The 17,666-nt window shown below is 37.0% G+C and overlaps 1 protein-coding gene across 2 annotated transcripts in view; it reads left to right on the forward strand.

The window, feature by feature from the left end:
* Positions 1–17,666, forward strand: part of BARD1 (BRCA1 associated RING domain 1) — a 75,084-nt gene that overhangs the window by 27,556 nt on the left and 29,862 nt on the right. For both annotated transcript variants that reach the window (XM_027122154.1, XM_027122162.1), the window contains exons 5-6: positions 8,772–8,852; positions 10,549–10,721. In XM_027122154.1, the coding sequence (XP_026977955.1) occupies positions 8,772–8,852; positions 10,549–10,721 (254 nt within the window). The remainder of the gene's footprint in view (positions 1–8,771; positions 8,853–10,548; positions 10,722–17,666) is intronic.

Genomic DNA, 17,666 nt, shown 5'->3' on the forward strand with positions numbered 1-17,666 from the left:
GAGAAGCAGAAATTCATAGGGACTGTATCCCTACGTCAGAGCAGTGGCCCCTAGTCCTGAGGAGCTTGATCTTGCAGGACAAAACCAATATTTCCGTATTTCAGCTTCAGCTTTGCCAAGTACTTTCATTTTTGTCTATTCCATAATGTTTTTTGTCAGTTTTCACCATTTTGTTTACCCATTCTTCTCATGCTTTATGGATATAGACAGACACTTGCCAAGTTACTGCTGGCAACACATCTTTATTACCTAACTTCAGAGCTCAGGGGCAGTGTGAGAGGGGATGAGCTTCTGTATTGTTGACACTCCTAGTGGGTACTGCCGGGATCTGGGAGGTTGCGAGACGTGGTCTGTACATTTCTCCAATGACCTGAAAATTTGATTGTCAGAAATGGCTCCTGTGGTTCACCACAAAGGGGCTTCTCTGGAGCCCACAGTCAGCCCATTCCTTTTCCTAGCCTATTCACTGAGTTACCTTTATTGCCTCTACACCTGGGATGCGGCAGTGTTCGTTTTTTGGAACCTGGCTAGTTTGCTGAGCATGTGGTGTATGTACTTGTAGTGGTTAATCTTTGAAATTGATGCAAGTGCTGCACGTAGAGGGGAGCAGTTAGCATCGTAGCTTTATAGACTTTGGTCTGTGAATTCATGCAAGTGTTATGAAAATACAATATGGGAGAGATTAGTACTAAATTAGCGTAGCTTTTATGATCTTTCAGTAAATATACTGGGAAACCCTTGGGTCCTTTGCATGGATGGGGAACTTTGGGAGGTCTGGAAAGAGCCCCTTGGGACCCTGAACATGAAGCTGGTGAGCAACATAAAATGTCTGGGAAGAACATGGAGTAGGCATTGAGTCCAGGGATTCCTGTATTTTTCTGTGGAGAAAGGGAAAAGCACAAAAGTGAGTTTCTTCCAACGCTTTTTTTTTCTTGCTTTATCTTCCAATAAATGATGAACGTAGGATCTCTACGCCTGATGCCAGTAAGGGGAGAACCTGCAACATGACTACTTTCTAGGCATTTCGTATCCTATGAACAACTTGAATTTTTGGAGTTGGCTCTGGTTACGTTTTAGTCTGATTTTTTCAAAGCATGATTTTAAAAAGCAGACTATATTTTTTGTCCTCTTTGTTTTACTTATATCTATGTGTTTGTGTGTGTATTATATAATATATAATGTATAATAATCCTAACATAATGTTATTAATGCTTCATAGATATAAGTAGCTAGCATAATAATAAATATTTTTTGTTCATTTTTCTGGCTAATACATACATGTAGACTGCTTTAGAGTCTACATTTTGCTTACTGGGAATTATTTTCAGAGCAGCAGTTAAGCATCTGCTTTCATTGGTAGAGAATTTTTCACTCAGTCGTAAGAATCATTTATCTTTATTAGTGAGGATCTCTAGGACCTAGAGTCTAGGCCATGGTTTGGCACCTCTTTCTTAAAGGGGCAATTAGAGTAAATATTTTCGGCTTTGTAGGAATATAGTCTTAACTATTCAACTCTGTTTTAGTGCAAAAGTAGTCATAGATAATATGTAAACCAATAAAACTTTACACGTGAAATTAGGTGTCGGGCCTACAGTCCATAGTTAATCTGTGCTTGGCGTAGGCTGTGGAAAAAAGCCCAGTGGAATCTTAAGACAGGAAAAAATGGTGGCATGATGCCATCTTGGTGAATTTTCTCCATTGATATGTTCAAGATTGCTTCAATACAAGATTTGTCAGATTGTCATTTTACTTAGCAATTGTCTTGCCAGAATTAGAATTACTCATTTTGATTCTCTTGAACTTATCAAATACTATACTGTCATTCATTGGCAGATTCTGATATAGTACATTTAAGAAAAGTTAATTGATTTCTATTGTTTTTTAAAATGCCTATTTAACAGTAATGTCCTCTTTTACAAATTTATTATAAGTTGAATGCATGTCCCCGTCTCAGCTGGATTTTAATAATCAAACAAATACTTGAAGAAAAATCAAAGGATTTATCAGTATATTTATCCTTTTATAAATAGTATTCATTTCATTTTCTATCCTAATTTTTTTGTTTACAACCGAGAATGAATAATCTGTGCATACTTGAAAACCAAATGCTGCAATCCTGCTGTCTTGTTTATGCTTTGTATCCACCTCCTTCAGAAAAGGATTTGAGGTGGCTCTAAAGTTAAAGCTACAGTTGGCCTTTGAACAGGGCAGGGGTCAGGAGGGTTGACCTCCACATGGTCGAAATCTTCATATAACTTTTGACTCTTAAAAGTTAACTACTAATAGCCTACTGTTGACTGGAAGCATTATTGATAAAACAAAGTCGATTAACACATATTTTGTATATTATATGTATTATATACTGTATTCTTACAGTAAAGGAAGCTAGAGAAAAATGTTATCAAGAAAATCATAAGGAGGAGAAAATACATTTATGGTACTGTACTGCATTTAGATAGCATAAGTTTACATCATCTGTTTATAAGATGAATCGTCTGTCAGTACATGCATCAACGTTGTCTTATATGATACAAAACATTGTAGTTGGTATATGTATTACTAACACTAGACATCAAAAATGAAAAGATATTGTGAAGAAGAAATTCATATTTATTTACATGTATAATGATTCATGCATTGATAAGAAGCAGCAATATGATTGCTTTATGGTAGACTAGTGTAATTGATAGAGTTGCATCGCTGTAGCCTAGCTATATACTATAAATGAATCATAAAATTTTATGGCCTAAGTATTACAGTCATATTCATATTACAGTATTGGAAACATCATTACGTTTTTTTAAAAACCACTTACCTGTGATGATAGGCTAATGGGCAGTTTCTCCAATTACAAGAGAGAGGCACGCTGTACAGAGAGGCATCTTGTATGGTAATGTAATTCTTTGAGAGCAAAGTTATAAAACAGTAAGAAGACTAACACATTATTAATTTTATATTAAATATCACCTTATGTCTATGTAAGGATAAACTATTATCTACATATATTTTATGCATTCATGGCATACCTAACTTTTCTTAATTTTTTTGATAGTTCTGTGCTACCTGGATTGTCTGCAAGTTTTTTTAAATTGTCACAAATATTCCAAAAACTTTCCAGTATATTTATTGAAAAAAATGTGTGTATAAGCAGACCCGCACAGTTCAAATCTGTGTTGTTCAAGGGTCAGCTGTACTATAACATGGAACGAGGAGCAGGGAAAAGGAAAGAGTTACTGCAGCTGAGTCATGAATACAGACCTGATGACTTTGCAGGTAGCCGGAACAAATGAGGTTTTTTGCTGTCAAAGATAGATTTTGTTGTTGTTATTGTAGTTGTTATTTTCCCCTGAAACATCTTATAGACATGCAGTGTCCACATTTTCCATGTTTCCCCCAGATCCTAAGTGTGCACTGTTGCACTGTGCATGCCTGGTGGATACACTGAGGGCAGAGAACCCCATAGTAGTTTTACTCTTCTGTTGGGCTAGTTAGCTTCCCTTGCTACAGTGATGGCTTTATAGAATGATCTTTGAACTTAGTCACATGATTAATAAAATTCTTTAATAGCTTGCCCCAGACCTACCTCTGGGCATCTTTGTTGGCCATAGCTATCACCCTAGTGGAAGCTACCTGTATTTTCTTGTCCTAACCACTTGAAATAGTTTCCTATTGCTGTCATAACAAATTTCCACAAATGTAGTGAGTTAAAACAAGGCAAATTTATTTTCTTACAGTTTTGTAGGCCAGAAGCCTGGTATGAGTCTCACCGTACTAAAATCAGTTCGTTGGCTATGCTACTTTCTGGAGACACTAGGAGAGAACCCGTTTCCTTGCTTACTTGGGTTGTTGGCAGGAACTGTGTACTTCCTTCTGGTTGTAGGACTGAGATCCTGTTTTCTGGCTGGCTTATAGCTGAGGGCCCTTCTCAGGTTCTAGAGGCTGTCACATTCCTTGGTGTGTGGACCTCTTCCTCTGTATTCAGAGTTGACAGCAGCAGGTGGAGTCCTGGTATTCCATCCTTCTGCCCCAGCCGGGAAGAGTTCACTGCTTTTAAGGACTCATGTGATTAGATGGGAGCCACTCGGACAGTGCAGGATAAATCTTCCCCACCTCCAGGTCTGTACACTTAATCACATTGCAGAGTTCCTTTTGTTGTGTAAGGTAACATAGTCACACGTCCCTGGGGATTAGAACGTGGACATTGTTGGTGGCAGTGTGGGTGTTGTCAGTTTTCATCCACATCACTGAACTACCTTCTCTGCTTTTCCTCTGTACTTAGTGCACTCAGTTCTTTGTATAACAGCCAAAGTCATCTGACCAAAGCCATAACTTGTCTTTTCTGTGCTGCCCTACCAATAACTTCCCGGCTCACTTAAAATAAAATCCACAGTCCTCCTTATGGCCTCTACAGACCTCTACTCAGACGCCACCTCTTCAGAGAGACTTTTCTGAACGTACATAACATAGCAGTCTCTGCCATATGCTTAGCTTGTTTTGTTTTTCTTCCTATTATTATTTCTTGACATCATTATTAGAGATCTTTTTGTTTCCTGTCTTTCTCTTCAGAATGAGAGCAAGAGTTGTTTGTTCAGCGTTCTGTCTTCAGTGTCTAGAACACTGCCTGGTATGTAATAGATTGATATTTGTTGAATAATTGAGCGATTTTCCCACTTAGCCATGATCTGAACCCTCCTCTTCTGACACTGAACTTTAATGCTACGAATACTTGGCACATGTTCTTTTTTCTGCCTCTTATATCCTTTCCTCTGAATCTTTCCCTTTTCCCTCATGATCCTTTGTATCTAACGTTCGAAATCTAGCTTATAGCCTGCCTTCTGAATCAGTCTTTTACAGAATTCCCAGAGTTGGTTTTTCCTCTATGGTGACATTGTTTTGTTTGCATTTATATGTTTTTAGCTTTCTGTTTATTATATGACTCCTCAATTTGACTTTGTGGTTATGTGGAGTTTATTGCCCATTTAAAATGTAATTTCAAAATGTGAGTAATAACTTCATGCTTCAAAAATAAGAATAAAAGTATTTACAGTGGAAAGCCTCACTCCCATTTCTGTCCTCAGCCACCCTCTTGCTGACAAGCCCTTTCTTGTGAATTTCTTTATACAAATATAAGTAAATGCTTTCCATATTAGTACACACTTTTCTGTACATTCTATTGTAGCATAGCATTCCATGAATTTTTATTATTTTACTGGTTCCTTACTGATGGATGCCTGTGTTTCCATTGTTCTGCTTTTATAAACTGTGCTGCAGTGAGCAATCTTTGTTTCATATGTGAGCAGGCATATCCTTAGGATAAGTTCCTAGAAGTGGGACTTTTGGGTTAATGTAAAGCATCTGTTAACCTTATTTATCTTGAAACGCTCCGTACTTGGCAGTAGAAGTCTCTTATTAAATATCCAGACTGCCTAAATATTCAGGCTGCCTGAATGTAGACAGTTACTATATCATCAGCAGATAATGTTTATGTTCTCAGATCTCAGATCCTTTTCTCCTCAGGATCATGGGCTTATAGGCCAGCCAACTAGTTTTTGGACATTCAGTGCCATTTGCATGCATACCTTAGACAGGATTATTCTTGAATTCTTTCTTTATACATTTATTTTCTTACACTATGGAATTTCAAGCAGAATATTTATTAATACTGTGTCTGGGATGTTGTGAGTATCCTTATTCAACCAGAACAAAAGTTGAGATTCACTGTGCTCTCTTCATGCCCCCATGTTTGTACTTGAATATCTACGTCACCTATGGCTAAAGTGATTTTGAGAACATTATGTTATAAACAAGAGATTTTATGAGGAAGCATTATGCCTACTAGAAACTAAGATAAACACTCATTGTTTATTCTTCTGATTTAATAAGAAAAATCTTAGTATTTGACATTTCATTATGCAGAGAGAAAAATTTGATTTGTTATTCTGTTTTTTCACCTTTGCTTTAGAATTTGTTGATGCTGGAATAAACTGCCCCAAAGTTCTCTAGCACAGATTCTTCAAATGGTTATGATTACTCATAATTCATGCCATGGCAGTGAATGTATTAGAAATAGAAGAATGGCTTGAAGTTGACATGCCATGATGTATTTAAGGTGCAGACATAATAGATAATATTTTGCAGGCAACTTACAAGGGATGGTATGCCTAACATAACAAAGGTGATGAGGATTTCTTAGGTAGAGAGAAAATCCCTTGTGAGGCATCTCCTTTAGGGTTTGACTTTGTAACCATTCATTATACCTTAAGGCAGTCATGTTATATTGTGTGTAAAATCATGTTATTACTTATCCTCCATACTGGCTTCCTCAGACAATAACAAAGGACTCAAAAGCAAACTGGCATCTGTGATATTTTCAAGATTTCAATTTCTAGAGCACCTCTTGGAGTCAGTCTCCATTTTTCCCTTTGTCACCCACCATCTTTGTAATACCAGTAACTTACTGTCACGATGGCTAGGTTGTCCGAGTCATCTGTGAAATTATTTTATTCAGTAAATAACTAAGACACCCAGAAAATGTTTAATAAACTTTAGAGCTCCATTCCAGATGACTAAACTTTTTTTTTTTTTTAACAACACCTAGTTGCTAAAAGGAGAAATTATAGGTACCTGGTTAGTTCATTTATGTGGAAAAGCTTAACCATTTGGCTAAGTCATCATTGTTGTACTTAATTGTAATGTCCTGTACTATTTTTATAAAAATATTTATTCTTAATAGTATTTTAGAAGAGCTAACCTTTATAAGGAAAAAGTTTTATTTGTGTGTGTGTGTATTTGTTTTTGGAAAGTTAACTTATACTACTGCCATATGCATGTATGAAGAATATTTCCTATGAATGAAAGGTTAGCAATAAGAAAATTCAATATGACACTCATGTTCCCTTGTTTTCAGCCTTTAAGGTTTTATTTGAAAACACCAAGTCTGTTTAAAATTTTTTATAAGCTTTGGTAAATACTTCTTTCTTAGATGGTTTTCCCCCCCTGTGGTTTTAAGAGAATCTCAATTATTCTTTTAAGTTGTGAGAAGCCTAAAAGTGAGTGCTTATTACTCAGAAAATATTCTGTTTGAGAAGAAAGTAATTTAAAGAAATCAGAAGCGGAAGTTAATTTGTTTCTTGGAAACTTTATATTGGTTCAAGCTTACGCAGTTACTGTGGACCCTATCTAATTATCGTAATTTTATTTATGTGCATGACATTAAATTTACATAAAGTAGAAGGAGAAATATGACGAGCTTTTAAGTACTAGGGAGGAAAAAGCAGATCGGATATAAAAAGCAAGCAATTTGCAAATCAGCTATACATTTCAGGGAAGTATAGTGGTAAAATGTTAACAGAAGACACCTTTGATTATATGAAGAGGTGACATGAAAGAAAAATACCACTGGCTAGCAACCTGAAAAGAGATTCTGCTTTTAGCTTCTGAATTGTCACTAATTGTCTATGGGACTCTTCCATTCCACAGTTCTGTTTATATTATTTTACAGGCTTCTTTAGGTTAATATGTTTTTGTGATTGCCATGTAGAATTAGACTGAGGACATTTTTGAGAAGGTTTACATATATTTTTTTGTGGATACTTTCATTTTGAAGGTCAGGAATGCGTGTGGTTCTGGCAGTTCATCTGCCCCAATATTCATGGGTTCGTTTAAAAAAAACCAAATTTGTATCTTGACAGATTTTCCTGAGCTCATTTGGAACTGACTTGAATATAGTGCAAAAGGTGCTAAGTGTATGTTAACTTGTGCTAGAGGTATAGAATTTGTACCTCTAAGGAACTATGGGAAATATTTTTTTTATTGGAAGTGGGGCAATTGATTTGAAACCTACAGAATACTTGTTTTTTTAGGCCCATTTAATATTTAAGGTCATTTTGCTAATTTAGGATCTTAAAAATATATGTTGTATGCAGGTTTGTTTTTTTTAGAAAACTGAGTAAGCTACCATCTTAAGATTTGCTGTATTTGAGAGGTAGTCCGAAACAATCCAATAAAAGCAAATGTTACTGTATTTAGGGGACTTAGTGACTTCTACATTTTCAAACCAATAGAGAAAAACTCATTTCAGAAGAGTGCTGGGGCTGGGAGTGGTAGGAGAGAGATGTCCTTCTCCCTAAAGAAGCTCTTCTCAACACACAACATTAGCATGTATAACTTTTGTCATATGTGACTTTTATTTATTCAGCCTTTTTCAGAGTAAGCTGTCAGTTATTTTGGAGAAAATAAGCTTTGCTTTTGCCTAAAAAATATCTTTGAGCAAATAAGGTAAATATAAACTAAATATTTCGAGGATAAGTGGATTAACTGCCAATAAGACAACAGTTTTTGGCTTTCTAACATTGGTTTCCCTGAGCAGCCCTCTTGGCTTTAATTTTGTTTTAAACAGAAATCAGAAACCATTTTCATGTGTGCTCAGAAAGGATGTTTTTCACAAACGAAATGGTGACTTTAAAAACTTCATTTTGATCAGGTGATCTTTGGCTAGTGTCCTTGGTATTTTGAAATGAATTTTGATACAGGTTGTTAATAGCAGAGATTTTGTACTCTGTATTCAGTGATGGACCACATGGCTTTGATGAGTTGGTACCTCAGAACAATCCGTGCATACATAGCTTACCATTTATTGACTCACGAGCAATAGGCATAGAAAAGAAAAGATTTAAATTTTATCTTGAAGAAGGTAAAATCTTAAATCTTAATATTTTTTTTCTGTCCTTGATGATGTTTAATTTCTTTCTACCTTTTCATTTTTCTACTAGGGCGACATACCTTCTGTTGAATACCTCTTACAAAATGGAAGTGACCCGAATGTTAAAGACCATGCTGGATGGACACCATTGGTAGTTTCTAGTTGTTTGTTTTTTTATTATCATTCTGTTTATGTTTTATAGTTATTATAGTTTATAGTTATATAGTCACCTATATATCATCCTCTACCACATATACAATCTCCTTTTAATCTGAAGAACTTATATTTTCAACAAATAAGAGTAAATGATTATGTTTTATCTAGCTTTTCTGTTGTGACGGGCGAAAAATTGGCTACCCTTTGACTGACTACATTTAGATTTAAGAATCCAGTTACACCATATTGCTGAATTTAGCTCATTTATGGAGAGGTAACTGCTACAGCTGACATCCGGCTCCATTCTGCAGCATTGCATGTCATTGGAACCACATTTCTTGGAACAAAGAGAGGTCGGAGGAACTGGGTGTAGCGATGTATCACAAGGCAGTGATTCTTATCGAGGATCTGTCTTAGTCTCATTTATACCCTATCTAGGGTATGACACACAGAGGCAGTAGAAATCTTTGCTCATGTTAAACATTTTTAAAAGTCTTTGCTTATTATTACTAAAAAAAAATGTGAAGGATAGTCTGGGAAAAGAATGGTACAAATACATGGGAACAAGTGCTATATCGGCTAATTACATTAGGACAGTAACATGTGGCTTGAATGCAGCCATAGAAGTGTTAAGAGATGAGGTGGATGCCCTTATTCTGTGAACTGTAAATTCACAGAAATTGAGAGAGTCTCATTAGAATAGGTGCACATAGGGTTTTAAAGTTGTATATAATGACTTCTTGCCAATTTTTTAAGCTGGGAGTGTTTATTCTGGATCAGAGTCACTTTGTTGTTTGGACTCCACAGGCTGGCAAACCTTTTCAAAGAATGGTTAATTTTTCTTTTAAGCCACTCAGGCAAACTGTAGTAGAAGTTGGTGAGTGATTTAGAGGACCTAATGTCTTATTTGGATCCCTTTCTCCTAGAAATAGACCCACAGACATTTAATGTGGTGTATCGCCTATTAAGATTTCAATGTATGTACTTAAAAAGTATGGCATGCCAGAGGTTTATTAGAATACTACAGCATAGTGGCATTTTTAGCAGATCGTTAAACATAAGGAAAGATGTGCATGTAAAGCATCTTTGAACATTCATTCAGTAAGCTCTTTTTGAGTGCCTACTCTGTGTTTTTTCTGTTATCATTGGCACCAGCCATACAGTATCTGTAGCTTCAGCAGTTGGAGAGGCTTTTCTTATAAATACTCATTCTAGGATATTCACTTTGTTGGGCGCTTATGTATACATGCAGGTGCACCGCTTAGCTTATGGCTAAGCCCCTGATTTGGTGAGTTCTCTTCAGCCTTGGAGGATTTCAGATTTTATGCATGATCTGGTTGTTAAATATTTTCTGTGTTTTTTTTTTCTTGTTTTAGATTTCTTACTGTAGAACAATTTAGGAGCCATAATTGGCCCAAAGCTATATTTTCTTCCAAATTAAGAGAGCTTGACCCAAGGCTCAAATGAAAAAAATCTTTTTCCATGAATTGCATAAATCTTGATCGCCATGCATCTTTACCATAAAGACTATTAATAGTGGCTTTTACTCTGTCAACAACTTATGGTTTAGTACGAGTATTTAGGTAAGAACCAATTTACTGATTGAGGTTCACATTTATTTTTCTGAAGTGTGGTTTTGTTATGATGCTGTTCATTGCTCTTCCTCATCACTCTTCTTTTTCTTTAATTAGCACGAAGCCTGCAATCACGGGCACCTGAAGGTGGTGGAATTGCTGCTTCAGCACAAGGCGTTGGTGAACACCACTGGGTATCAGAATGACTCACCTCTTCACGACGCAGCCAAGAATGGGCACGTGGATATAGTCAAGCTGTTACTCTCCTATGGAGCCTCCAGGAGCGCGGTGTAAGTAGTTCAACTTAAAAACTGTTTTTTTCGCTGACTTATTCTTGAATCAAGGTCTGTGATGAAACAGAGACTTTACTACCCAAGTTGATGGCTCTGTTTTCTTTCACAACTAAATTTAGATGTGGCCATTATATTCTGGATTTAAAATCAGCATTCATGCCCTTTTCCTTTATGATACTTACATATTTGAGGGAGATTTGCTCTTTTAATTCAGAAACAGTTGTCAAGTTAACTTTGGAAGCTTTGACTTTCTGGCAAAATTCACTTAGTTTTTATATTATATAAAGTGATTCATACTTATTAATAAGGCAAGAATTAGAAGCATATAACTACTTTGTATGCTTCCCAATACTTTAGAATTGTTTTAAATATTCTATTCCTTTTCTCCTTTTTTTTTTTCGCATATTTAGTGTAACCACAGTTAAAATATGTAAGAATTCAGATGTTAGGCAAGTGCAGTCAAATTATTTCTTAGATTTTTTTACATCATTCAAATGAGCTCTGGGTAAATTGTTTTGCAGTGTTAGGGCAGAGAGACACATTAGTGAATGCTGGCGGCTGCATTTTAAAATTGCTGTTTTCAAGAGTGTCACAAGCAAATGCTGTATGTGGATTTTATATCTTTAATCTCTAACTTGGTTCCTGTCTCCCTATATATTATTTTACTCTTTTCAGTTAATGAGGTAGTTGAAATGAAAATGCAAGAATTGCCTCTCTGTGCCAGCATTACTTCTACAGGTTTGGAAGGAGCACACAAAAGTCAGGACTTAACGATGGTTACAGAGGCAAATAAGGATTACAAAATGCAGAGCTTCTATGTTGTAATTTTTTTTATAGGTAATCATATAATGTAATTGAAAAACAAGTTAATAACACAGGAATATACCATACCTTGGTGCTGTTAGTTTTGATAAGTGTTTTTTTTTTTTTTTCGGTACATGGGCCTCTCACTGTGTGGCCTCTCCCGTTGCGGAGCACAGGCTCCGGACGCGCAGACCCAGCGGCCATGGCTCACGGGCCCAGCCGCTTTGCGGCATGTGGGATCTTCCCGGACCGGGGCACGAACCCATGTCCCCTGCATTGGCAGGCAGACTCTCAACCACTGCGCCACCAGGGAAGCCCCTGTAGGTGTTTTTAATATCCTTTATTTCCCATCACATGTAATAAGATAGGGCAAGCTCAGGGAATACATATCTTATATTTTTCAATTTTTCTGTTTTTTTGACATACACATACACAGTATGTATTCATGTATGTGTGTGTGTGTGTGTGTGTGTGTATACATATATATACATATCTAACAGATATGACCCTCCTGTGGGCATAGCAATCCATTTGATAGAGCAAGTGGTTGCTTGGGTCAGGTGAAACAGAATAGTTTCTATTCATGGGTTCTTAAATCAGCCATGACTACTCTAATGAATGGAGGACTAGTCAGGACATTAGGGATTCCAGCTTTTATTTGTGACTCCATTATTGACTTTATAGCCTCAGGCAGGTTAGTTTCTGTGCCTTGGTGTCCTCACCTATAAAACATGGGTGATGCCGGCTGCTTTTCTGTTTCTTTAGAGCATAGTGAGGATTAATGAGCCAAAACACAGGGCCTGTCTTATGGTGTGTGCACCATGATTCTTCACTACATCGTGAAGCTCATTAATACACAAGGTGAGGGCCTGAGACAGTGAGCGGGTCTGCTTTCACAGATGCCTTCTCAGATAGCTGTGTTGTTCTCAATAGGCTTACGTAGTGAAGTGGCAGTTTTAGGTACATCGATAGCCCAGCACTGTCCAGTAGATCTTTCTGCACTCATGAAAATGCTCCGTTATCTGTGCTGGGCACTCAGTAGCTACTAGACATCTGTTACTATTCAACACTTGAAATGTGGCTATTGCTACTGAGGAAATAAATTTTAAAATGTATTTTAATTAATTTAAATAGTCACATATGCCAAGTGGCTACTGCATTCCAGAGAGCTGGTTGATATAATTAGGATAGTAGGGAAGGAAGGTTTATTTGGTGACAGAAGTTGGGAATGATGTTGGATAGAGGATAGTAAGGCAACTATAGGGCAAATGCAAGAGTCGATTTAATCTAGGGTATAACAGGTTGGGAGCTGTTTCTAAACATCCTTATTTTGTGGACTACTGGTCATTATACTTAAGTATTTTCTGTGTTTTCTGCTTTCTGTTTTATTTTGTGGTAGTTGTTGTTGACGTGATTGGCTTTGCCATTTACTAACTGGTTTCCTTTTCAGATTACTTTTCATAAAGCAGCCCAAGAACTTTAAAAATGTGCAATTCTGGTCAAATGACTTACTTGCTTAAAACCCTTCACTGGCACCTGTTAATGTTTTTAAAATAAAAGTCAGACTTTAGAACATGGTTTGTAGGGCCCCAGATGGTCTGGCTCTCCTCATCCTTCCAGCCCCGTCTCTCCACAGTTCCTCCTGTCCCCCTTCTCCTTCAGCCTTTTTTTTGCACTAGCATTTCTAAATTTTTATTTCCTTAAAATGTGCCAAGCTGTTTTGCTTCCTAACCTTTAAATATGCTTTCCCTTTGTCTGGAGTATTCGTTTTTGGTGGTCAGTTTCTCATTCTTTGGGTTTCATCTTAGGTATCATTTCTTTCTGGCTGGCTTTCCCGAATCCTTTGTCTGTATGTGACGCTTCCTCCCAGTCATAGACCAGAGGTGGTAGTGCACCTGCCTCTTACTATCTTCTCATTAGGTAGTATGCTCTAGGTACCAGGGATCGTGCCAGCTCTCCCAGGCCCTGCCGAGTGCCTAACGTAGTCTGTACCCACATTTATTTGTAGAGTGAATTAGTAAGTGTTCGAATGCATAAAAAGACGGTATATTTTTTCCTCTCTTGATAAAAGGGGCTGATGAGCTGAAAATAGGAATTGCTTCCTTCTGCTCCCAACTTGACTATAATTGTGAAGAGAATGTCTAAAACTAAGTTTCCGTAAGCTGCACCTTGTCTAGGCCGGTAGAATGGGTTCCTGGTAGATGCCAGAGTAAATGATATGTGCTCCCTGAGCAGAATTGTTAGTCTCTTGCCCATTAGGCACCCATGTTACCTTTTGTGGGATCACAAAATAATTTCCCAAAGTAATTCCTCCAGCCTTGGCATTTTTAAGATCTATTTTTCTTTCTGCCAGTGTTCTGTCTATTGTCTTTCTAGAGTTAAATACTTGGCAGGTGAGAATAGGTGAAGTTTGTTCCTGTGCCTTCCTCCATCCCTTAAGCAGAGCATGGGGAGCGGGGCATGGGGACTATATGGGGTTCTTACTACTCTTTTTTTTTTTTTTTTTGCCTGAAGTTCTTGTTCCTTTTAAGCCATTAATATCTCAGACTCCAGACTCTGAGTTGGCAAACACGCTTTTCTTTTTTTTCTCTGTTACTCTTTTCTTTTTTTGCAGTATGCGGGCCTCTCCCGTCGCAGAGCACAGGCTCCAGACGCGCAGGCTCTGGACGCGCAGGCTCAGCGGCCATGGCCCACGGGCCTAGCCAGTCCGCGGCATGTGGGATCCTCCCGGACCGGGGCACGAACCCGGTTCGTTATACAGTTATACAGTTATATTAGTGGTTATACAGTTATACAGTTATATTAGTGGTTACAGAACAGTATGATACAGGCCTTCATAGCTCAATGCCCCAAGATTCTATGAAAATCCAGGGTAGGGGCTAGAAATATGACTAGAGGATGTCATGAAAGGCTTTCTAGAGGAAGTAGCACTTCAGCTGAATTTGAAGAAAAAGAATAGGAGGATGGGCTTTTCAGAAAGAGGATGATGGGTGCTAAGGTACTACGGCCAGACTGCTTGTTGGTTCACTTCTAGGAGCTGATACAAGAATGGAATGAAGGGAGGGAGGAGGATGAGATGAGAGGCCAGAGAAGGTGGGCAGAAGCGGTGAAAGGCCTTGTGTGCTAAAGAGTTCAATTTTTTTTTTTTTTTTTTTGCGGTACGCGGGCCTCTCACTGCTGTGGCCTCTCCCGTTGCGGAGCACAGGCTCTGAACGCGCAGGCTCAGCGGCCATTGCTCACGGGCCCCGCTGCTCCGCGGCATGTGGGATCTTCCCGGACCGGGGCACGAACCCGCGTCCCCTGCATCGGCAGGCGGACTCCCAACCACTGTGCCACCAGGGAAGCCCTAGAGTTCAAATTTTAAGTTGAAAACTTTCACCTTCACACTGGGCAGGAAGTTCAGTGAAGAGGTGTGTCCAGTAATCTAGGGGACAAGTGATGAGAGTCTGAATTAAAGTCGTGACAGTAGCAGTGGGGGGTGGAGGGGGAATTTGCTGTTTTTATCAATTTATTCCTTCACATGAAGTTTGGTTTACTATGTTAAGTTTCAAGAATATCCTATTATGATTTTGATTAAAATTGGGTAAGTGTATAGATAATAGTGGATTAATAAAGTTGATTTCTCACTCAGGACCATGGTATGTTTCTCTGTTTAAGTCTTCTGTTATACATCTTAGTCAAGTTTTTAATCTGTTTTATATATGTGTGTTTGTATACACATGGAACTAACTATTTATTGAGATTTTCCTAGGTATTTGAGCCTTTTGTTGCCCTGGTGAAGTGGATATTCTGTTAATAAATAAAACTTGTTATTCCTGATATAGAGGAAAGCTCTTGATTTTAGTGTGTTTCTCTTATACCTAGCCAACACCTAATTTGAAGGATTTAATGGTCATTTATTAACTTTTATTTCTTACTGCCTTTGTCACAGTTTACAGAACAATATTATAAAATAATATTGATAGTTGGCATGCTTGTTTTATTCTCATTTTTAAAAAATAGTGATTGTAGGTTTATAAGTCACTATTAAAATCAATATTAAAAATAAAGATCTTCTCATACAGATGGCCAACAGGCACATGAAAAGATACCCATATCACTAATTATTAGAGAAATGCAGATCAAAACCACAGTGAGGTACCTGCCACCTCACACTAATCAGAATGGCCACCATCAAAAAGTCTACAAGTAATAAATGCTGGAGAGGGTGTAGAGAAAAGGGAACCCTCCTACACTGTTGATAGGAATGTAAATTGGTGCAGCTGCTATGGAAAACAGTATGGAGACTCCTTAAAAAACTAAAAATAGAGCTGCCATATGATCCAGGAATCCCACTCCTGGGCATACACCTGGAGAAAACCATAATTTGAAAGGCTGCATGCACCCTGATGTTCATTGCAACACTGCTTACAATAGCCAAGACATGGAATCAACCTAAACGTCCATTGACAGGAATTGATAAAGAAGAGGTGGTATACGTATAAATACAATGGAATATTACTCAGCCATGAAAAGAATGAAATAATGCCATTTGCAGCAACATGGATGGACCTAGAGATTATCATACTAAGTGAAATAAGTCAGAGAAAGACAAATACCATATAATATCACTTTTATATGGAAGCTAAAATATGATGCAAATGAACTTATTTACAAAACTGAAACAGACCCACAGACATAGAAAACAAACTTATAGTTACCAAAGGGGAAAGGGGATGGGGGAGGGATAAATTAGGAGTTTGGGATTAACAGATACAAACCACTATAAATAAAATAGATAAGCAACAAAGTCCTACTGTATAGCACAGGGAACTGTATTCAATATCCTATAATAAACCATGGTGGAAAAGAGTATGAAAAAAAAAATATATATGTGTATATATGTATGTATAACTGAATCACTTTGCTATATACCAGAAAATAGCACAACATTGTAAATCAACTATACTTCAATTAAAAAAAAAAATCTTCCTCCCAGTTATTTTACCATTTTTAAACAAGACTATTTTATTTTATTAAGTGATTTTGAGATGATCTTAGACTTTTTGCCTGTTGATGTCATTAACATATTTTAAAATATTATACCATGTTACATGCCTGGGATAAACTTGACTTAGTGTATTGTGTTATTCTTTAAACAAATACTTTACATTAGTTTGCTAGGGTTTTATTTAAGACTTTTGCATCTATAGGTGTAAGTTAGAATGGTTTGGTTTTTAGGTTTCATTTTTTGCCCTCAGATTTTGATATGAAAATCATACTTACAGCTTCTTAAAAATAATCAGGATGCTTTCCACCTTCTCTGGTCTGGGGGATGTGAATGGAGGGAGTATCTTACAGAAATAATTCCCACCCTGCCTCCTGTTTTCCATCCCCTGTCCCTTGTCTCCAACCTGATATAACATTATTTATTTTGATAACTTTCATACTGTATAATATTTGGAGATCTCTCTCAATTTGGTTACTAGTTGTTATCACTCTGAAATACTAATGTATTAATAATAGAGTGCAGGAACTAAAGAGAAACGGACTTTTTGTTATCCCATTAAATTTATTCTGAAATCGTCCCTGTGGACTATAATACAAAGTTTACCTATTTTATAGTTTTATCTGAGGCCATATGTGTACTTCTGACTTTATCTTTTATTTTGATTTAATTTTAATATTCTAATACTTTACTGTTTTCTTAAAGTCACATTTTGCTTGGAGTACTTTCTTATGTGCTTTGAGCTTTTGCTGTGCAAACTTTGGCGTTTTTTAAATGCCTCTTACATTTGAATACAGTGTTAATTCATTTAACTCTGAATTTACTTGTGTTTTGCATGAGAAATTTACTTCTTAAGGACTAAAATGAGAGTCCATTACCTAAGAAGGAAAATTTGTTCTATATTAACTTCAGATGTGAGAATAAGGTTCATATCTTCTATACTTCTTTGTTGCTCAAGAATATTTATATTGATAACTGTTCAAAACCTCGTTGGCTATCCATCTGCACTGCCTTCTGTGCATCCCAGTGTGAACTTAAAACCAAAGCTATTCCAGTCACATCAGAACTATTTTGAGTGTTTGGAGAATATCATATGCTTTTTTTTTTTTTTTTTTTAACAGAAATACAGAGTTTAGGATTTGTTACTTGGT

The sequence above is a fragment of the Aethalodelphis obliquidens genome, unplaced genomic scaffold (genome assembly GCF_003676395.1).
Source record: "Aethalodelphis obliquidens isolate GAN/ISIS:26980383/991018 unplaced genomic scaffold, ASM367639v1 scaffold2, whole genome shotgun sequence".
Taxonomy (NCBI): Eukaryota; Metazoa; Chordata; class Mammalia; order Artiodactyla; family Delphinidae; genus Aethalodelphis; species Aethalodelphis obliquidens.